Source organism: Canis lupus, chromosome 31, assembly GCF_048164855.1.
Source record: "Canis lupus baileyi chromosome 31, mCanLup2.hap1, whole genome shotgun sequence".
Classification (NCBI taxonomy): domain Eukaryota; kingdom Metazoa; phylum Chordata; class Mammalia; order Carnivora; family Canidae; genus Canis; species Canis lupus.
In genome coordinates, this window is record NC_132868.1 from 28,911,404 (window position 1) to 28,933,884 (window position 22,481).

Here is a 22,481-nt window from a genome sequence, read left to right on the forward strand (position 1 = left end):
TAAAAAAAAAAAGGAGGAAAGAATTACTAGAACAAAGAATTTGTAGAGTCTCTGTCTGATACTGGCAAGGAAGTTGGTGTTAAGAAAGGGGTACTGTGGTTTGTGGGTTTCTGCCTCCCCAATCCCCAACCCAAGAAGATATTTCTCCCTTCTTCAGACAGGCTACACTAAATTTTTTCTGTGGATGTCTAAGCCCTGAAAGATTGATGTCAACCTTCCAAATTACCACTCCACTAGTATGTATTGTGGCTTGAGGCCCTTGTTTCTTGCTTCAAGGTGTAGAGGTAGGAGGGATTCCATAGTGGTTATTGTATGGCATGTAATGGCCTCATCAATGTATTACCCTACTGTATAACTCACCCAGGTGGCATGGTGCCAGAAACGTGTTTTGTTTCTAGATCTTTTCTTGTGATTCAATATGGGTATATCCCATTGAAATAAAAGTGTCCCCTCAACCAATAGTTAAGAAAAATACAAAAGGTTAATTTTTTCTGTTTCTCTCCTCTCTCCTTCCCTCCTTTCTTTCTTTCTTTCTTCTTCTCCTCTCCTTGGTCCTTGTCTTCTTCTTCCTTCTTCATTTTTCTGCAAGATATCCTTTAGGTTACCTTTTTTGACTTGGAAGTATAAAACAGACATTCCCAAGTTGATAAATCTCATTGGGGCAGAGCTATCGCTAGACAAAGATCTCATAGACTCCCAGAACTGTGCTTGTCATACTAAGAATTTGCTAAGGGGCATAAATCAATAATATATTAATCAACACTGAATCTTACAGAATTCCAATTAATAAACATAGAAGGAATGAGGGAAATCTAAAACCGCCGTTGGAGCAAATACCACTGTCGCAGGCAAATCAACTGATGGATAAAATCAGTGGGTGAAAGTTGGAGTAGAAACAGATGATTAGCAAAACCTCAAAGTATCTCTCCCATTGTATTTGTTAGTTAAATAGTAACTTGCAATGGAGAAACCCAATAGATGCCACAGTAGCCAAATGGCCAAGGATAATGTCACTGGTACTGAGACATATCAGTATTGCAAACCTCTTGATATGATGCACTGAGGACACATCACTTTCATAGTAATCTTGTCAAAAAGGCATAAAACCTCTGTTTAATCATGAGAAAATGCCAGATATATCCAAGTCAAGGAACATTCTACAAAATACCTGTCTAGTACTCATTAAAAAGTCCAAGTCAGGAAAGACAAGGATAGACTGAGGAAGTACACAGGTTGGAGGAAACTAAGGAGAAACCAAATGCAATACAGGATCCTGAATCAATCCTAGAACAGTGAAAGGACATTAAAGGGAAAAAGTAAATACCTTCAAGTAAAATCTATAGTTCAGTCAATAGTATTGTGCCATGATTGATTTCCTGGTTTTGGTCATTGTGCTACTGTACAACGTATGTTGTACAACATATTAACATTAAAAGAAGGGCATATGGAAATGCTCTGTACTATTGTTGCAACTTTCTGGCAAGTCTAAAATCATGTTATTTATTAAAGATTTATTTATTTATTTTAGAGAGAGAGAGAGGAAGAGAGAATGGGAGGAGGGACAGAGGAAGAGGGAGAGAGGGGCTCAAGCAACACCACACTGAGTGCTGAACTCAATGTGGGGCTCGATCTCACGACCCTGAGATCATGACCTGAGCTGAAACCAATAGTTGTCTGCTTAACTGACTGTCTCAGTTTAAAATTATTTTTAAAATAAAAAGTTAAAAACAAAAAGAAAAAGTACTCGGGAGAGAGATTCTCTCTTGAGAAGGGAAGAAAAAATCTCAATCTTTAGGACCATCTTTATAGTGTCAGGCAAGTTGATGGGTTATAGATCTTTGAGAACATTTGTATATTGTAGTTTGTGTGAGGATGTATGAGGGATTTCATTGATTTTATTTGGTCTTCCCTTTCCCATTTTCTGCCAAAATATCCTGCTTATCCTTGGTAAGTGTGATTTGAAAGTTGTGTTGTATTTTAAATGTTGTCATTATAAAATTCTGAGCACACATTTTTTCCTGTTCGGAAAACTCATTTCAAACTTTTACAGGGAAATAAAATGAGTCTTGCTTCCCCCAGTTATCTGTGGCAGTCTGCTTTTAGGGATTATATCTCATCTTTCAAATGAGTCACAGTTGTATCCAAATCTGATAAAATTAATCAATCAGCAAATGTCTATTGACCACTTGCTGAAAACTCAGGACATAGCTGCAGTCCTCAGTAAGCTCACAATCTCTTTGGGAAAACAAGTAAACATAGAAAAAGCAGGGCAAAACCCTAAATGAAGCTCTGAATGAGGTTGTGGTGCAGAATTTAAGTGCTATGGGAGAAAAGGAGGTGGGTGGTTGGAATGGTCACAAGAACTTTCCTGCATAAGCAATTATTTCACTGTCAAAATGTCAAGACATACACATTAAGTACAAACAATTTTTATATGTCAAAGATATATCAGTAGAGCCATTAATAAAAAGAAATCGTTTGATCTCAGTCTTGAATTGTGGGTAGAAGTCCATAGATGGTGGAGAAGGAAAGGATTTCAGATAGGGAGAGAATAAGCCAGCAAGCCACCACCCGAGTGATCAATGGCAAGCACAGCTTGCCTGGAGTAGGCAGTGGATGTTGACCTGAAGTTTGATCAGTAGCCAATAGTAGGGGAAGGAGGGGGACTGAATTATGGCAATTCTTGAAAACTAGGTCAAGAATATTAGATTACAAGCCTGTAGCAGATAATAGAGAATCGTTGCATGTTGGGGAAGAGGGAGTCTGTTGTAGTGATCCGGATGAGACCTGAGGCCTTGCTAGGTTTGCGAGTTGATGGTGGGGATAGAGAATGGACATGACGCAGAATATCATAGGAAATGTACACGATTTGATAAATATGAGGGAAATGGAGAGGAATCATAGAGGACTTGAGAATTTTAGGATCAGGTAGGTGGATGTCAGTCCTACCGACAGCAGGAAATTCAGGACGCAAAGGAATTCAGGGGAAAAGGACACAATTTGGTATAAAGTTTGAGATATTCTAAGAGATTTGAATGAAAATGTTTTAGTAATAGTTTTATAAACTCATTCATTCTTTCATTCAAAGAACTATCATGTGTTTTGTGTCAAGAATTACACTAAGTGCTGCATATCTTATTCCAGGGGAGGCTGGTAGAGACAGACATATAAGCTATGATTGTAGGGAGCATGAAAAGGCTCTCAGAGCATCAGGGAAGGGCTAGTTTCTCAAGGTGTTGGGAATATGGAACTACAAGTCAGACAAAATATGGAAGATCTGGAAATGTTGAAGTCATCTGCAAGAAGTGATAAGTGGAAGCCAAGATTGGCTAAATCCAATTTTAATGAAAGCAAAAAGGCAGAAGGTCAAGGTATGAGTCCCGCTGAGACACAGAGAGAATAGGAGAAAATCAAATGTCAGTGACAGGGAGAAAGTGCTGGAACGGTTGTGTAAAAAATATGTAGTGGTGTCACAGACACTGATGAGTTTCAAGGAAATTGTTTGGATTTCGGAGCAGCTTTAAGGGGATGGTTTCAATGAAGCCAATATAGCAGGAGTTGGAGAAGAGCTTAGAGAGGAAGTGAAAGCAGGAAGCGGTCCTGTGAAATGTATAGTAATAAAAGAAACCTAAAAAGGGGGGAAAGTAACCAGACAGGGCATCAAGAGAGAGTGATATAAGATCTTCTGCATTCATTGATTCCATTAAAAAAATGTTGATTCAGTTGACAGGCATTGTGATGGGTACTTCATGTTTTCTCTTTTATTCCCGACAATTTTTGAGCGAGTAGTATCTCTTCAGCAAACGTTTATTGAGGGCCACTTGGTGCCAAGTAGTGTTTCAGGTGACAGGAATACAATAGTGGACAGAAAGAGACAATTCCTGCCCCCATGGCACTTATGGTCTAAGGGGAGAATCGACATTAAATAAATTATGTCACGCATTATGAAAAATTGAAAAAGGAACAAGGTGTACTGTTATAGGACTTGCAATAATTCAAATGGGGCTGTGCTCCAGTTCACCTTTGTCCTGTGAACACAAATTTTGCTAAACAAATTAATAAAGGGAAGGCCATGACATCTTTATGAAAAATGTTCTAATTTGCAGAGAAGTGTGCAAATGAGCACACTGGGTTTGCTGTAACTCTTAGGGCCGCTCTAATTGTAGGCACTGATGTTAAGTGACTTCAAGTGGAAATTTGTTTTGCTGCCCTCCTGAATCTTTTGATTCATCCGAAGTACCTCATCAAAGCCAAAAATTATGCCAAGAGTGTGCTCTGAAAGTAGTGGAGCTGGTGCTGAGCACTGAGCCTGGGAGGCTGGATCAGGTTGACCAAATGCCCCTTCTTCCCCACTTCCCAGGGGCAGCCTGGAATTTAGAACTTGCAGACATGTCTTACCAACAGTGGGAACCATGGAGTTTCCAGGCACTATTCCCACCCCAGGTTCTGGAGTTTCCCACTTGGTCTTGACACCCTATTTCTGTTCTCCTGGCTCTTGCCAATCCAAACAATTGGCAAGATTATTTTCTTTTTGCCCAGATCTTGATCTTGGTTTTTAACTCCTCCCAATAGACTGATATCACCTCTGTTTTTTTTTTTTTTTTAAGATTTATTTATTTGAGAGAGAGAGAGAGAGAGAGAAAGAGAGAGGAGGAGGAGGGACAGAGGGAGAGGGAATGCCAAGCAGACTCCATGCTGAGCACAGAGCCCAATGCAGGGCGTGATCTCAGAACCCTGAGATCATGACCTGAGCAGAAACCAAGAGTCAGATGCTTAACCAACTGCACCACCCAGGCACCCCACCTCTGACTGGTTTTATTGTTTTTTTCTAAGTTTGTTTCTGTCTCTGGAAGAGTCAGGATCGCACCATCTTGATAGATTTTACCATTTTTTCTCCTACATCTTATCTGGGAGGCAGGAAACTTCAAGTTTCCAGGATTTATGACCATCTTTAAATCAGATCAACTTTTGAGCTTGATTTGAGTGTCCCATTATGGTAATTAACCTAGAATAACCCAGGGTTTGAAGAAGTGAGAAGCAACCATGTCCTCCTTGAGATATCTTCTCTGAGCTTCTCAATGCTTTCAGGTCTTACAGGTAAATGTGTCTTACGAGGCTTGTGTCTTTGTGTGTCTGTGGAATAAAGTCACTGTCATGGTCAGGTTGAAAGTTAATCATTATTAAAATTCATTTGAAAACTATGGCTGTTAAATAAAAGACATGATCACTGAAACAGAAACAAATAAAAACAGGATTTCAATGTGTCCCTTTTTATTTTCTTTGATCAGTGTGCTGTCCTGTTGGCTCAACCATCCTTAAACTAGGGCTCAGAGTGTTTAGGTGGAACCAATCCATATTTGTCTGAAACTCACCAAAATCTAGCATCTTTTACCTGCACATCCTCAAGGAGTTACCGGCTCATTACCTTTGATTTATTGGAGAGTCTGAAGCTCTTGCCTGTAAAAGGGAACAATTTCCCTCACTCTCTGCTACCCTGAAATGTTTTCTCCTTTCCTAATCAAGAGTTTTATTAAATCTTTCCCTCCCTTTCTAACAACCCAAGGACATCACCTGGAAGTGACATTCTAAGCCTTCCGTATGTAAAGTAAGTAACCACAGTTGTGACAGGACTGCACTTTATTCTTGCCCATAACTTAATGGTTTTTTTTTTTTTTTGAGTTTTGGGGAGGGATGGTCAACTCCATTTATGAAATAATGTATCTCAGGACCCTGCCGTGTCCAGTTCTCTGCTCCATGGGGACAGTGGGGAGTCTGCTCCTCCTTCTCCCCCTGCCCTTCCTCTGTCTCTCAAATAAATAAACAAAATCTTTAAAAAGAAAGAATGTATTTTGGGGTCCAAGCAATATGACCAACTGGAATGGAAGAATGTTAACAATGGAGGATAAACTGACTTTAATTGCTGATTTTAAGGTGGCCAATTGCTATTTATTCTTTAATAAGTAACTCAGGCATCATCTCAGGTAGAAAGCCTCTGAATTTTCCCAACACCCACCCCCCCAGACACTGGCTGAGCAAACCAGGATGTATGGTCACCCTCTGTAAAATTCTGTCTAAATCTCGAAGTGCTTTACCACATGGATTGATCTCTGGTAGCCACATGGAGTCAGTAAATAATAGAATGGAAAAAAAAAGAGTATGGTGTAGGGGGATGGTTGACGCAGACATTCAGAAGAAGACACTGTTTCATCCAATGGTTCAGCACTTTTCCTCTGGTGCAGATTGCCTCAGTTCAGATCGCAGCTCTCTCAGGGACCATGTAACCTTGAACAAGTCCCTGACATGATGGTAGCCTCAGCTTTCTCCCTCTGTAGAATGGGGCTAATAATAGTAGCTCCCTAAATGGATTGCTGTGAGGATTAAGTGAACTACCTATGCAAAATGTTTACAATAGTGCCCAACACTTAATACATGCTGCCCAAATGTTACGATTTATTATCACGGTATGTGGTTGGCCTAGTAAAAGATGTAGAATTTGACTTGGAGCTGACAGGTGAGTGTGACCAGGTAAAGACAGCTATATGCCAGTGTGTGTGTACACATGTCTGTATATGGCTATAAAGACTAGCACTAGGGTGGTGTAAATAGTTTTCATTTGATTTCTACTTGTTTCCATCCACTGTATTGGGTTGGGAAATAATTCGCTTGTGTTCAACCCAGTAAAAATTAAGCTTCACTTTCCTTCTCCTGAGAGGCACTGATAGGTTGATCATGGATTTCTTTCCAGTGAACTGATACAGCCCCAGAATGCTTCTCAACACACCCTCCAGGAAGGCCCTGCTAGTGACTGAAGAACCCAAAAAAGGCAAACACGTATGTTCCATCCCAGGTGAGTGCCTCATTTCACAGCAGAGAAACCTGGAGCCGGGATCCCTGAGTGGCTCAGCAGTTTGGTGCCTGCCTTTGGCCCAGGGCATTATCCTGGAGTCCCCAGATCAAGTCCCACATTGGGCTCCCTGCATGGAGCCTGCTTCTCCCTCTGCCTGTGTCTCTGCCTCTCTCTCTCTGAGTCTCTCATGAATAAATAAATAAAATCTTTAAAAAAAAAAAAAAACCCACACAAAAGTTTTTTTTTTTTTTTTTTTTTAAAAAAAAAAAAAAGAGAAACCTGGAGCCTAGAGAAGCAAAGTGACCTGCCCAACATGACACACAGCTACCGGAGCAAGAACTAGAGCTTGGATTTTTCTGCTCTCTGGTTGGCATTTATCTCTTCATCATTCACGACTGGTATTTGTTTTTCTTTTTTCTTTTTTCTTTTTTTATTATTCTATTATTCATTATCACTTGGTTAACTTAGTTTCTAATTAGAATGGCTTCTGTCACCAACTATATTGGTATAGCTTTAGATGGTTTAAAATGTGTGTGCGTGTGTGTATTGTCAAAAGGTCATAATAGCAGAAAACCAGGGATCACCTAAGTAGTAATTAGTAAAAGGTTATTGTGCACATACCAAAAAGGTGGCTCTCGGGCAGCCCGGGTGGCTCAGCAGTTAAGCACAGCCTTCAGCCCAGGACCTGATCCTGGAGACCCAGGATCGAGTCCTACATCAGGCTCCCTGCATGGAGCCTGCTTCTCCCTCTGCCTGTGTCTCTGCCTCTCTCTCTTTCTCTGTGTGTCATGAATAAATACATAAAATCTTAAAAAAAGAAAAAAGATGGTTCTCAAACTGAGAGCACTCAAACTAATACACAGAATGAGACTCAGGGGTGTATATAACTCAGGTTATAATTTATATACACAATTCACAGTGATTGGTTTTATAATATTATAATTTTCTTAAACAATAGGGAATTGGTTTGTGGTTACCTCATATAACTTGGGGAAACTATTTTGCTTATGATTTCCAGAGGCACAAGCAAGAAATGACCTAGTCAAGTTAATCTTGCAAAACAAGCTAACTTAAGCTTTGCTTATTATATGACTAAACTGGTTTTGTCTGCTCAGGGAATTTTTAAGGCTGGTCCCCATTTGTTTTTGATTTTTAGCAATCTCCTATATTATGTATAAATTATACGGAAGACGGACGGGTAACTGCAAGTAATTAAAACAAAAGGTACAATCACACATCCACAAGACGCCTTGATGCGTTACAGCACGGTACGGTGAAATGTGGAAGCCTTGCACGCTCTGCAGCAGTGCTGATGGCACTATCTATCTGGCTTAACCAAATTATTGTGACATGATCTTGTACTCAGGTTGCAAATGAAAAAGCTCCACCAAGCTCATCAGCAGAAGATTGAGTGTACTTAGAGCTTCAAGCCTAGAAGCATAAATTGTGATATTTTACTGCTTTTAAATGATGCATGATGAAATGATTGAAGACATCATTACGTGGAACAAAATCTGGTGGGGAGTATGATGTTCTTAACTATTTAGCACTTCAGGCTCTTAAGGGAGTGTTAAGTGCTTTTACAGAAAAACTGTAGGGAAGTGATATTAGTTACGATGAGGACTGTATCTAGAGAAACAGTGGAGCCTGGACCATGTCTTAGGTATGTCTGGGGAACCCAACAAGTGGGAGAGATAAGTGGAGTGTCCAGCTTTAAGCTGGAGTTAAGGGACTTAATTAGCATCTAGTGAAGCCCTGGTAAAGCGGTTCTTAGTCTAGGCTGAATATTAGAATCACTTGGAGAGCTTTTTAAACTACCATGCTGGGGCTGCCCTCAGGAATTTTGATTTAATTTGGGGAGGTGGGGCCAGGATCTGGTGGTTTTTTAAAGCTCCCAGATGATTCTAACGTATACCCACAGAGGAGAACCAATGGTGTGGAACTTGAGCAAATTCATCAGTTAAGCTTTAAAAACCCTCCTTCTTTTAGCAATGAGCATGCGGGGATGGCTGTGAAGGAAAGGTTTTAGGAGCGGAAGAGGAGTAACAGGTAGGAGAACCTAACGGAGGGTCAGCAATTTCTCAAAAACCTTCATCTACTCGAGCAGAGTTTAAAAAGTCTCCTTTAAGGTGAATCACTCAGTACAAAATCTAATGACAGATCATATCTGGAATAAGACTCTAGGCTTCCCAACCTGGAATTGTAAAAGGGCTTATTCATCAATCAGTTCACTTAATGAGCTTTTATAAAATTATGTGGGGAACAAAACACAAAACACACGGAACAAAACACACAAAAAACACATGACCTGTGCTCTCCAGAAGCAAGTCCCACATGACTCTTTGGGAACTGACCTAGGAGGGACACAGAATATTCATATGTGGGTAACTAGACTTTCCTTTTTCCCTCTCCTTTGGAGCTAGGAGCCAGTTACTTTTTCTGGCTCAGGGAAATGTAATTTGGGCTGGGAGGATGCAGTGCCTTTGCATGATAAGGTGCGAAAGATAAACTATCAGAGGTTACTTGTCCATTGGCCAGACCAGGACAGGAACCAAACTGTTTCCCACTTTTTAGATTCTACTCAGAACTGGTCCTCCTCTCTCCCGGTCCTTTGTGTTTCTCCAGTGGTGAAAACTGAGGTTGCTGAGAAGGACTGTGAACCTTTCTCCTGGGGCTGCAAGAGTCGGCAGGGGGAGGGCCGTGAAGAGGGGTGGGGCGCGATGGGGGCGGGGCTGTAGAACCCCCTGGAAGGCCTCGCCTATAAATCCACCACTTATGCAATGAACTGAATTTTTCTCAGCTGACCCTGAGGTTAAGGACTGACTGATTTTCCTTGGGATTTTGTGTGTGTGTTTGTTTTTATTTATGGACTGTGTTACCTTCCTCCCATAGCAATGATGGTCAGTGCTAAGGTTACAGAGGCCATAGAATTCCAGAAAAAGGGTTCCTATCCATAACCAGGACAGCTTCAGGAAGCTGAGATGCTGAAAGTCATGAGGATTTCTTAGACTGTAGACTTCTTACTTTGAAGACTCCATGGAGAGACCCAAGTCCATAGTCTAAGGAGGTTATTGAGCTTTGAAAAATAGTGATATAGTGGGGCTGGGTTGAGGTGAGGCAGTGAAACTTAGAAGCCAGGCCATAGGGGAGGGAAGACATAAGACCCACTGGAGGATGGGGGTGGGGATCAGTTGCCTGGTTATTCAGAAAACTTATTTTAACCATGGACAAAGGTGAACTATTTTAACAAGAGAAACAAATATTAACACGAACGAGATGTAAAACATTTGGATATGGCTCATGTTAGGAAAAAAAAATGAGATCAGGGAAGTTCTTTGAGGGGTGAGATGGAGGGACACTGTACTTGGAAGTGTGAGCTTCCTAGTATAAACTCAGAAAACAAAAATATATGCCTTCTTCCTTTTTCCTTCTTCCCTCTCTCCCCCAATCTCTGTCTCTTCTTCCTCCTTGTCCCTTTCTCCAGTCTCATTGCTGACTGGGAATCCAACTTGGGGCTCTCCTCCGTCACTGCATCCCTAATGATCAAGATGATGCCATTGGGGGAATCTACCTACTGCCAGGTGTGTGTGTGTGTGTGTGTGTGCACGCGTGCCTGTGCCTGTGAGGGACCTGGGGTGCTCTCTCTACTATTTTGCAGTCTCCCCTCCCCCACAATCAGACATCTGGGTTAAGTGCTGCCTCTCTTAGGAACAAAAGTACAATAATAAAAAGCAGCAATTTGAATTTTGAACTCCATCTGGAAATGATTAGAAGTGTGAATTTTGTTAATGGTATACGTCATCATTGTTCACAAAAAAAGCTACAGAAATAGGCTTTGCCATTATAGTAAAGGCAACTTAATTTCATTTTGGAATTCCTTCACTTCCTATTTCCTAATAATTTCAAACCAAATAACTGAAATTGAAAATCAGTCAGCCCTGCTCCAATAACACTGCCATAATCTTCTCGATATTATTATTTTCACTGTTGTCAGCATAATAATTCGGGAATGAATCAAAGAGAACCCGCCCTGAAGTGTGCTTTCACAGCCTTTTCAAGCTCCAGAATTAGTCTTAGGATCATTTAATCCCTAGAACAACCATGCTACTGAGATTTTGGTTAGTCCGTTCTGATGATGCAAAATACCGAGAGAACAACATTCTATTTCATGGTGGGAAAAAAAAAATCAGAGTCCTTTCTTCCAGCCAGAAGTATAAGGACTCTTGATGAGATACAGTGAAGCTTTAAAAGCTGGAAAAAATAGAAAAATATATGAAATTGGCTTCCTTCAACCTCTCTTAGGATAGTTAATTAGCCCTGGAAATAACTTTACCAAAATGAGAAGGAGGTTTCTTTTGGGTGGGTTAGATGTTTAAAGAAAAAGGTTTTGAGTATTACCGAATGGAATTTCTCCTTTGATCCAACCTAGAAGCAAGACATGTTGACTTTCTAGCTCCAAAATACGAGTCAAATCAGACCATCTGTCTCTCTGCTTCTGATCCTACCTTCTTAGTGCAGGCCTTTCCTCATGGGGCTTCCCTGCCCTGACCCCTGCCCGGCCCATCCAGCCTCACACAACAGCCAGTGTCCCCGTCTTACAGCGTAAGATCACCTCCTTCCCACATTGTCCCCCTGCTTACCGTCCTACAGTAAGAGACGTTTGGATTTAAGTCTCACTGTGTTCCCCAACTGCTCCACCCTCCCCGACCCCATGTTGCTTCTTCTCCAGTACTCTGCTGTGTCTTTCATAAGACCTTACCACAACTCATAAATATTTTGTTTGCTTTTTTTTTCTTGTGCACCAGATTGTATGATTCATGAATTTGGGGATGTTACTGTTTCTGTCTCATATTTATCTTTGTTTCCTAGTGGCAAGCTCAACGACTAGCACGTGGTAGATTTTTCCTACAGCATTTTTTTTTTTTATAAAAACTTTCAAACACGCAGTAAAGTTAAGAGGATTTTACAACAGATAGGTGAATACCTACCACCTAGTTTCTACTATGCTCTCTTCATTGGATGTCTATCCACCTCTCCATTCCTCTATCAGTACCCAGTTGACTTTTAATACTTTTGTTGAATAAGTGAATATACAGATGAATGAACATTCCTCTTTTGGTTGATAGATGGAAGCTTCATTCTGAGGTTGGCCCAATACAAATACTGAGCTTCCTTGTTTCTGTGTGGATACAGGGTATGGGGAACCATGTAATGTGTTCTAGAATGTGTATCTGCTAAACTCTGTCTTGTGTACCGGGCTTAATACTGGGGATTCAGAAATAAGAACAGATTTTCTGCCTTCCAGGGGGACATGTTCTCCTAGTGAGAGAATCTAAATATGGTAATGATGGAAGAAGAAAGAAGTAGAAAATGTGAACTAGTGATTTTTTTTTTTTTGGTACACACAACTTATTAACAACAACTGACCAGTGTTATCATGATGTTAAAACTGCCCAATTTCCCTGCATTTTGTATTTTTTGTTGTAAAAGCAGCTGTTGACTTGGCCAATATCAGTGACTTGGCCACCTATTTTATGATTCCAAGTTTAGTGAGTGACAAACGCAAGCCCATTTTAACCATGAAACTTTTGGCTATTCTATTTTTAAAAGATCCGTGACCATCATTGAAATATACAAATAATAGAAGAAAAGAAAAAGCATATAAAACGTGTTTGTAATCTAGGCTAACTATGGTCATGGTAGAGAGCATTTCTGCGTCTAGAAAATTGACAGAGCAAGCACAGCAGGTAGGGCTTTCTTCCCTTCTGCATGCAGATGTTTTTTTTTTCCCCTGAACTATGTTTGATTATTTGTTGGGCCCTGTATTTATCACTTCGATTGCTCAGAGGAAATGCTTACCTTCAAAGTGACATCCTGGGGCGGTGCTTTGCAATATCTTTTATTAAGCTTTACTGTGTCTATTCACATTTATTTTAACTCTCAGTTTTGGAAGGAGGATTTTTAAGAAGGTCAATGCAGTACCTTTGTAATTGAATTCCAAGACTACTTAGCAGGGGTCCATGTCTATAGGGGTGTTGAATCATTGCGAGCTGGGAATGCGTCCAAGTTCATGCTTAGCTGAGAATCCTCTGTTAAATATTTAAAAGTGAAAGCAATCTTTCAAAATAGGCATATGGGCCTGGACAGCATAGAAATGGGTGAACACAGCACCTGGGTAAGCAGCAAAGGTGAAAGCTGGCAGCTGGGCTTCTCGGTCCTCTGACCTCAGATGTCTCCTCACGCCCTTGACCCTTTTAGTCAATGTGGTTCTGCTTTGAAACATGTCACTGACCCCATCCCATCATCTTTCATTTGCTCACGTTGTCCTCCCATGGGCTTGCATGTGGCCAATATTTCAGGGGCCAGTGAGGTCCTGCCCTGGATTTGCTTCCTGGCTTTGCCACTAGTGGCTAAAGGACTTTAAACAAGAAATGCCTCTGTTCCAGGTTCCACATTCCATACATATAACCGGGAGACCTTAATATCTACTCCAACATGTAAAATGTGTTCACCATGGAGAAGACCCTTGATAAGTGTTTGTTTTATCCTGCTGTTTTAAGATCAGCTGCCACATTGGATTAGTAAGAAAAAGATAAGTTTGGAGACAGATGTGGATGTAAGCACCTAGATATTTAGTGCAGTATGAAAAACCAAATCTAGAGGTGAATATTTTATTTACAAAATTAAACCTAATTTTATTTTGCAAAAATCAACAAGTACATGTTCAGATCTGGTTTGTCTTCAAAACACGTTTGTTGTGTTAAGAAACATGCATGTTAATTTGGCATGCCAAACATCTTTCTCTCTAGCTTTCCTTGGAAATTTTTTCCCCATAACACAAACATGGGTGCAAATATTATCCAAAAACTATTTACATTTTACCTTCTAGAATTATGAACCTTAATATTTATTGAAAGGGAAGACAAACTGTAAGGTTTGGTCTTTGGCATTCACATTTGATTCAGCAGTACAATTAAAAACTTGTATTTGTTTTAAGATAAACACTTTGAAGGAAATTTAATAAATCTTGTTTTTGCTCTGCAAAGGAGCCACTATATCAAAGCGTTTAACTGGAGCTGTCGAGTTCCTGCTGGTAGAGTATTACTTCCAGCCTATTTATTAGCTTTTCTTCCTGTAGCCTAATACGTGCTCCCCCCCCCCCCACCCCAGCTCCACTGAGTGAAACCACAGAAAGAAAGCAATTTCTTTTCTCTTCCCTCCACCCCCCAGCATCATGCAAGGCAAGGCAGCATTGCAAGTCACAATATCTGAATTTACTTTGATTATATTTTTTGTTCCTTACACTTAATATTTTTTGTATTATAATACTTACTGGGTTATCTAAAATCAACATTGTTGATTTTAAACTGTTATAAAGCCAGACTTTTAGAGGCATTTGAAATAATTCATGAACCATGTCTGAAAAGAGATAATTGCCTCCAGCCTATTCTTTTGCACTTGAAGTAAAAGAATTTTAGGTATCAGCAGTTTACTAGAAAATAAGACTTTAGGGGGCCCATATAATTTATTCACATCTTTTTATATGTTGTAAACAAGGATAGGATACTTTTGACAGGAGCTTATGAACAATTTCTTTTAAAAAATATACCCTTTAGTACAGAATAGGTATCAAGGGAACATTTTAAATATGATTCTGGTAGGTCTCTTATAAGCCTACCTTTCAGAAAAATTTTATATGAAGTTTCTTGATTAAAAACAAAATCTAAAGTCTAAGTTGAGAGAATATGGTTGGTATGTGAGGTAAAGTGTTTGTATGTATGGACTGATGCACAATGTAGCATGTATAAAAGAACCTAAAGAGACCTCTATCCCACGTTTCAGGCAAGATATAAGAGTGCATAGAGAAGAGAGCTTTTCAGATCAGTATTCACGTAAATTGTAAGTCATAAGCAACATATACATAGGCAATGCCGAGTCACAGAATGCAAACAAGATCAATTAGAAATTGTACTGTGATAGCCACATATTTTGGAGAAAAATTCCCAAGCCAGACGAATGTGGATTGGGATAAAAACATAGGCGGTGTATACCACCATAGCGAAAATAGTTAGTAAGATGGTATTGAACATGGATTGTTCCCAGGGCTCCAACACGGCACAGCAGCTGATGATTTGGTATTGATAGTAGAGCCAGGAGAAATAGTCCTTCACACGCTTGAAATCCATGGTTGGCTCCTTCAAGCTGCAATAAGTCTGTCCTGTTAACAGATTAGAAGAAAAATAAGGAGCCGAACACAGAATCTCCTTAGATTTTCATGATCTCAGAATGTTAATGATCATTGGATGGATCACTTTTAGGATTCCTACGTAGAAATAATTCACAGTATATTAATCATAGGAATTCATAACATTGTCACTATGAATAAGAATTACTACTAGGATTAAGGGCAACCATATTATTAATAACAGTAATATTTGGGGTACCTGGGTGGCTCAGCGCTTGAGCATCTGCCTTTGGCTCAGGTCATGACCCTGGGGTCCTGGGATCAGGTCCTGCATTGTGCTTCTTCTGCTTACTCCTGAGAAGCAGGAGCCTGCTTCTCCCTCTGCCTGTGTCTCTGCCTCTCTCTCTGCCTCTCATGAATAAATAAATAAAATCTTAAAAAGAAATAATAGTAACATTTATCTAAAAATGATAATTGCTAGTCTAGTGAAAATATCTAAAAATGAAGGATAACCACATTTTCCTTAGCCATGTATACAAAGAGTGAGGAGTGTGAATATTCTATTTCCTACAACATGTATTCTGAAAGATTTAAAGAACAATGTACAGAGAAGAGTTGATATAGCAAGCCTGAGGCTGCTATTTTTAGAAAGGTCTGCTTGCAAGTTTTTGGCCCTTGGCTGGCATCTGGGAACTTGGCTTTTGGAATGTTCTCTCTATTCCCTGATGGTTAAGGATGATTCACGATGCCTAAACTGTGCAAACACCGTAATTTATGGTGAACACCTACTTTATTCTGGAAGTCTGAAATTTTGGCAATTGTCAGGCAAAGAGTGTCCACAGAACCAGCCCCGATAAAAACCCTGGTGCTGAGTCTCTAATGAGCTTCTCTGGGCAGCAATATTGTGTATGTATCACTGCACTTTTTGCTAGTGGAGAAAGAAGCACACTTGGTCTGTCCAATCATGGGAGTGCCCAGATTCCTAAGCCACAGAAACCATGAGATGGTCAATGGTCACTGTTTTCAACTGTAAAAAGCAATCAATCAAACAGACAATAGATCTGAAGCACACCAACATGCGTTATACCAGCCAGTGGATGCTTGGTAAGACTTCGGTTGGATACTGCTAACAATTTAAAGAATCAAGATTTTTAAAAGTTTTTCTTTCCTTGCCAGTTTTCCCGGCCCCTGGTGTCACTTCCCAGCACTCTCAGTAGCCAGCTCGGACTCGTAAAAGTGCTGGTACTGTCACATCTCACATCAGTCTCCTGAAGTCCAACAGTCAATAAAAGCCATTGATTTCTCCCCTCACTTTGATTCTTTTTTCCCTTATTGATGACAAGCGCTTTTAAATATGGTTTATTAACTGTTTCTTAGGTAGCAAGGTAACTATATAAATTAGTCACAGGGATGAAAAGTACAGTATAAGAAATATAGTCAATAATAACTAATAACTTTGTATGGTGACTACACTTCTGAGCGCCGGTGAGTGTGTTGAATTACTGCATTGTACACCTGAAACTAATATAACATTATATGTCAACCATAGTTTAAAAAAATTACTGATGCAGTTGAAAAAAAAAAAGAAAATAGAATTATAGTATGTTCTAGAATCTACGTGCATTTTTGCAGAATAAAGTGGGATAAAATTTTATAAAACATTAAAAAAAAGAAAAGGTGAGAAGAGAGAGTTGGTTATTATTGGTAAACCATCTGCTGCAGTCTATTGTTAGAATAATACTATATTTAGGTTCTAGATTTGCTTAGGTAATATATTTCTACTTCCTTTTGAGCCCATTTTAAAATTTCCTTTGGGACTACATCCAAAATTAAAAAAAAGAAAAAAACACAAAAAACACTCTTTAAGATGAGTAATGTGGGTAGAAGAATTCACTCATTCATTAACAAATGCATTTTGAGTACTACTGTGTGATTTCTTCTGAACAGCAATGGCTTCAGAAGGAATCTGTCCCCGAAACTGCCGGCATTGTCTTGTTGGCATTGTCGACAGGAGGTGCTCTTATAGGCAGCACACTGGGCCAAGTAACAAACACACAGTGGATGAGGGGTCAGGAATGAGCAATACCTGGGGAAAGGATGCAGGAAGGTCCTAAGGAGGAAAGTAGGAGAAAAGGCTGAATTTGAGGAGATAGGATGGCAGAAATGCCATGAAATGAATTACCCACAGGTAACTTAGACCTGGATGACAGCAAACATCTTAAAGTCTTCATTTCTCACAATGAAATGTGCAATTAGGCTGCCCACTTCCTTAAAGACCTAATGCCCTATCCTGGCAAAGCTAAACAAAGGACTTGAAATGGTAACTTTACTCAAGCACACAACAAATCTCCTTGTTCTCAGTTACTTGCTTTTGTAAGATGATTTCCATATTTGGTAATGAGGGAGGCAGTAGTCTGTTGCCTTTAAAAAAAAATTCCCTCTAAGCTTGATGATTTTTAAAACTTTCCTACATCTTTAAGGAGGCTGTGCTTTCAGGGGTGGGATTGCTTCAGCAGATAGGATGACCGCTGAAGCTGAGTGATGGGTACACCACTGGGTGAATGGGAGGGCCAGGAGCCCCCATGGAACATGAAGCAATTGAAACTCCAGGTAAGAAGTAGGGGGTGAAGCAAAGGGTCGAAGTGTTACCTGGAGGAATGGACTGTGAAGCCCAAGGAAAGGCTTTCTCTGGGCCATTGTTTTAAAAACATGAGGACCAGTGTGGGACCATACGCTAAGGTGCCTAATGGATTTGATTTAAGAGAGTCTCTCTAATACTAATAGCAAAACAATTTATATTTTCAGAGAATCACTTATAGTTTGGAAAGTGCTTTGCATAATGCAGAGTATGGGTTTGGGAATAAAGATAAATGTTGGTTCAAGTCCTGACTACTCAACAGACTGGCTGTAAGATGTTGGCCCAGTTACTTAATTGTTCTGGGCCTCAATTTCCTCACCTGTAAAATGGAGATAATAATCCCTACTGTTTTAAGGTTGCTGGAAGGATTAGCAGAAATGCAAGTAAAGGATCAGTTCAAAAGATTTGCATAGGGAGGAAGCACATAGATAGGAAGACAGAATCTAACTGGAGAAAGCCTAGTCTCCTTCCCTCCCTCCTTCCCTTTTATTTACTGAAAATAATGATTGTCATGCTGGTATTTGCACTAGGAACTGGAGATGCCATGGTGACAGAAACAGTCATCATTGCCCCTGAGGATTATAATTCAGCTGAGTACATTCCACTGATATACATTAGAGGTAATATTTACCACATGTATTAGGTGGCTAAGGTGAAATTTAGAATGTTAATGACTGGATGGACTGTAGAGATCCCCTGGACCAAATCACTCATTTTAAAGCAAAGGACCAAGTCTATGCGGCTGACGTCAAATTGATATTAAATTGGTTGACATTGAAATTGGTCTGTCCAACTGAATCCAAGTGACTAGACCAAGCAGGGAACATCCTGTATCTTGAGAACTGACATTAGATGGATGAAAATTCCAGTGAAGGTCTCTGTGATCTTAGAAGACTTAAAGTTGAGCAAGGACAGTGGAATCAGGTGTGTAGGATATCTGAAAGAGCTCAGCCCTACCCTCTGTTTCCCCAGAATCTACTCTTCCCTTACTCAAGACTCTTTCCTGAATTCCCACAGCTCAGATGCTCCTCTGACCAAGTGAGAATCTGAATACCTATTTATTATAAATGTTTCTGGGAACCGGCAAAAATTAAGGTTCTTAGCGACGTACTAATGGGTAAAACCATGCTAAGATGTCAAAATAATAAACTCTTCTATTATTAAAGAAATTCTGAAAAATATCTTCACCCAACTTGGTAAAGCAGAGTTTTACCCAGTTTAGGGGTGGAAGAGGAAAAAGGAACATTAGAGTCCTGGGAACCACAGGAAGAGACTGAATCCTAAAGGAACCAGTAAATGAATGGGTGGTGGAAAACAGTAAGGACCTGGGAGTCCCCTAAAAAGTTATCTTTAATTGATGAAGGAGTAAGTGACTAATTTTTATTTCTTTTTAAAAAATATTTTATTTATGGATTCATGAGAGACATACAGAGAGAGGCAGAGACATAGGCAGAGGGAGAAGCAGGCTCCCTGCAGGGACCCTGATGCAGGACTCAATCCCAGGACCCCAGGATCACGACTTGGGCCAAAGGCCGATGCCCAACCACTGAACCACCCAGCCCTCTATTTCTAAATGTCATTGCCCTTTTATCAACAGGTGATGATTTTTTTCCTCTCACTAGATTTGTGTACAGTGAGGAAGGAGATGAAGTTACACCTCTTCTCCCAGAATGAATGGAGAGGACCTGGGACTTATGACCCACATTACTCAGGGGCAGGGCTTTGTTCTGGCCTGTATGGACAAGAAAGAATAAATAGAGCAATAAGAAAACCCCACGTGTTCCCATGAACCCACGTGTATGAGTCATGAAATGAGAGCATTGTACGGGAAACGTGCAGGGAAGGAACGAAAGGAGAGGCTGGGCTTGCTCAGGAAGTTCTGTGTTGTTGTTTTCTGTCCACGGGAACCGGAGTGGCGGGGGTTAGGCAACTGCAAGGAGGGGAAAGCATCAGGTGGTTTTGGCAGGCTGGAATTGACCTTGCAGATAATGCAGAGGCCTGATCCTGCAGCCCTCTTCCACCTAAAGAAGGTACTCCAAATTACCAGATTTTCTCAGTGTGGGATCTCCCTTTCCAAACATTAGCTAAAAATGAATCTTCTCTCGTGGGGGAATAAAAATCCTAACACATTTTAGGTTAAATTTATTTCTAAAACGTCAGAATCTGGGGCTGAGAAGAAAAGTCAGAAGGATCTGAAATTGATTTTGGGTTAATTCCTTTCCTACTTATTTTGGAACTTTGCGTCAATCACTCAGCTTTTGTGTGTGTGTGTGTGTGTGTGTGAGAGAGAGAGAGAGAGAGAGAGAGAGAGAGAGAGAGAGTGCTTCATATTTGGAACCTGAAAAATCTGAGATGTGAAGAAAGTGTCCTGCCTGCTGCAGAGATAGATGCTGTATCTAAAAAGAGACTGTGTCTGTACTCGGAAGCAGCTTTCTTTGGAAAGAACTCAATATGATTTACTCAGGTTTAAGCTTCCCTTTAATTAAGTAATTCATTTTTAAAAGGAGCAGAGTGATTTCCTCTCAAAGGGTACTATTTGACAAGGGGGTTACAAAAGTAAATTGACTGTGGAGAAGACTGATTAGCACTACCTCAGCCAGTGGACCAAGGCCAAGATCAATAGTGATAAATGATGTTGATGGTATCTATCCATGGTATCATGGCATGAAGATGGCACTTTACCTCTGTGGTCTTCCCCCAAATAACCCCCAGCCTCAGGGTAATCATGAGAAAAAAACATCAGACAAAATTCCAACAGAGTAGCATCCTGCAAAATACCTGATCAATACTCCTTGAAACTCTCAAGGTCATCAGAAGCAAGCAAAGTGTGAAAAACCGTCACAGCTCAAAGGAGCCTATGGAAACATGACAACTAGATGTAATGTGTTATCCTGGATGGAGTCCTGGAACAGAAAAGAAGGCTATTAGGTGAAAGCTAAGGAAATATGAGTCAAGTATTGCCTTTACTCAATAGCATATCAGCATTGGTTCATTAATTGTGACACGTGTCATACTAAAGTAAGATCTTCATAGGGGAAACTGGGTGCAGGGCATGTGGAAACTCTGTACTATCCTCTCAAGTTTTCTGTAAGCCTAAAGCTGTTCCAAACAATAAAGGCTATTAATTTTTTGAAGGCAAAATAGTAATTAGGAAAGTCTTGAAAATCCAGAGTTAGTCCTATTCTAAACTCCAGTGAACAAAACTCTGCTCTTCTGGGGATGTCTTGCTAATAACGCTGAACACAGTTAAATAATACCCTTTCATAAAGGAATGGCTTTCAAACATTTTTAAACAGACTAGAGAGGAAAAGCACATTTTACATTGTGATCCACAGTACACACACACACACACACACTCTCTCTCTCTCTCTCTCACACACACACAGCTCTATAACTGCAAGAAATATCCCTCACAGCATTACTCTAAGGTGCATGCTACTCAAATAGAACAAAAAAAGTTCTATTTGATTTGATTTAATTCTACTCCATTCTATGCTATTCTCTTAGGTCATTAAAAAATATCCCAATCGTGAGCTACAGCAATTTAAACCTGCAGTTGGAAACACCCTCCTTTAGGGCTTAACTCAAGTGCCAGCTTCTCTAAGATGCCTCTGCACTATCCACTACGGCAGCCACTAGTCACATGGGGCAGCTTAAATATTTAGTGCTCAGTAGCCACATGTAGCTCACGGTTACCATATTGGACAGCATGGATATAGAAGATTTCACTGCAGCAAATTTTATTGGGCAATGCTGTGGATTCTCTCCATGTCTTATTGGACTAATGAAATATCCTACCAATGTATCCCTATTCATCTTACAACCTTCTATTCTGATGCTGGAATTAACTTTCTAAAATCACAGATTAATTTCTCTGCTTGAAACCCTTCAGTGGCTCTCCATTTCCTATGATATGGAATATTCCTGTAAGGCCCTTCACGGTATGATTTTTCTACTTCTCTAGAAGCATCTCTGAACTCTCCTGCTGAATTCCATTCACTCTTAAGCTCCCATGCTTTTGTTCATCTTTTTTTTTTTTTTTTTTTTTTCTTTTCTTAGAAATGTTCGTGTGCCCTTTCTCTTCTGGATAAAATCCTGTTTACTTTTGAGACCTAGCTTCTATATCCTCTCTTCTATGAAATATTCTCAGGAAACTACCCTTCCTGAGGAAAATATATTGCTTTCTTTTGTGTGTCATAATTGGAGCAACGTTTCAACACTTATATTATAATTTCTCATGTACAGTCTGTTTCTGTAGTAGACTATGAGGTCTTTGGGGACTGGGGATACGCCCAGTCATCTCTTTCCCCCAGTGCCTGGAATGTGGGATACTTGTATGCTGGCTGGTGAGCTGGTTGGCTGGCTGGCCAGCTGACTGAATTGTAAATGGTATGAGGACAGGGACCACAATGACACTTGTACTTATATAATATTTCCACAGCACAATGTGGGGTACATAAAAGGTACTTATGAATTCTCATTGTCTGCTTTCAGGCAATGAGTTTTAGGCAGATTGTTTTTGCAAATTCAGTACAATCTGTCTTTTTATAGGAAGGAAAGAGGTTGGTACTAAATTTTTTTCAATGCAACCAATGCTTTTTCTTCTTCTTCTCATACTGTTAAAAGTTCATGGACTCTGTGGGGAATAATAAAAAAAAAAACACTTGTGAAGTGATTTTAAAGCCCATTAAAATGGCTTTTACAAGCGCTTACTCTAGGTGAGTAATAATATAAGATTAGCAGGTAGAAAAAATTGTTCTAATAGAGAAAAATCTCAGGATGGGAACATCTGGAGACCTGAATTCTATTAT

The 22,481-nt window shown here is 40.0% G+C and overlaps 1 protein-coding gene and 1 long non-coding RNA gene across 8 annotated transcripts in view; one reads left to right on the forward strand and one right to left on the reverse strand.

The window, feature by feature from the left end:
- Positions 1–4,465: 4,465 nt before the first annotated feature.
- LOC140622248 (uncharacterized) overlaps positions 4,466–22,481 on the forward strand; it is a 28,022-nt gene continuing 10,006 nt past the window's right edge. Inside the window, exons 1-4 of one of the 3 annotated variants that reach the window (XR_012021996.1) lie at positions 4,466–5,097; positions 5,564–5,605; positions 6,746–6,847; positions 16,209–16,449. This is a non-coding gene — a long non-coding RNA (uncharacterized lncRNA). Of the gene's footprint in view, positions 5,098–5,563; positions 5,606–6,745; positions 7,009–16,208; positions 16,450–22,481 lie in introns of those variants that run through there. The other 2 variants (XR_012021997.1, XR_012021995.1) reach the window with 2 other exon arrangements.
- SPTSSB (serine palmitoyltransferase small subunit B) overlaps positions 13,505–22,481 on the reverse strand; it is a 29,205-nt gene continuing 20,228 nt past the window's right edge. For 2 of the 5 annotated variants that reach the window (XM_072807949.1, XM_072807948.1), the window contains exons 3-4: positions 20,449–20,573; positions 13,505–15,065 (exon numbers count right to left, since the gene is read on the reverse strand). In XM_072807949.1, coding sequence (XP_072664050.1) covers positions 14,803–15,033 — 231 coding nt within the window. In that variant the 5' untranslated portion in view covers positions 15,034–15,065; positions 20,449–20,573 and the 3' untranslated portion in view covers positions 13,505–14,802. The remainder of the gene's footprint in view (positions 15,066–20,448; positions 20,574–22,481) is intronic. The other 3 variants (XM_072807952.1, XM_072807950.1, XM_072807951.1) reach the window with 2 other exon arrangements.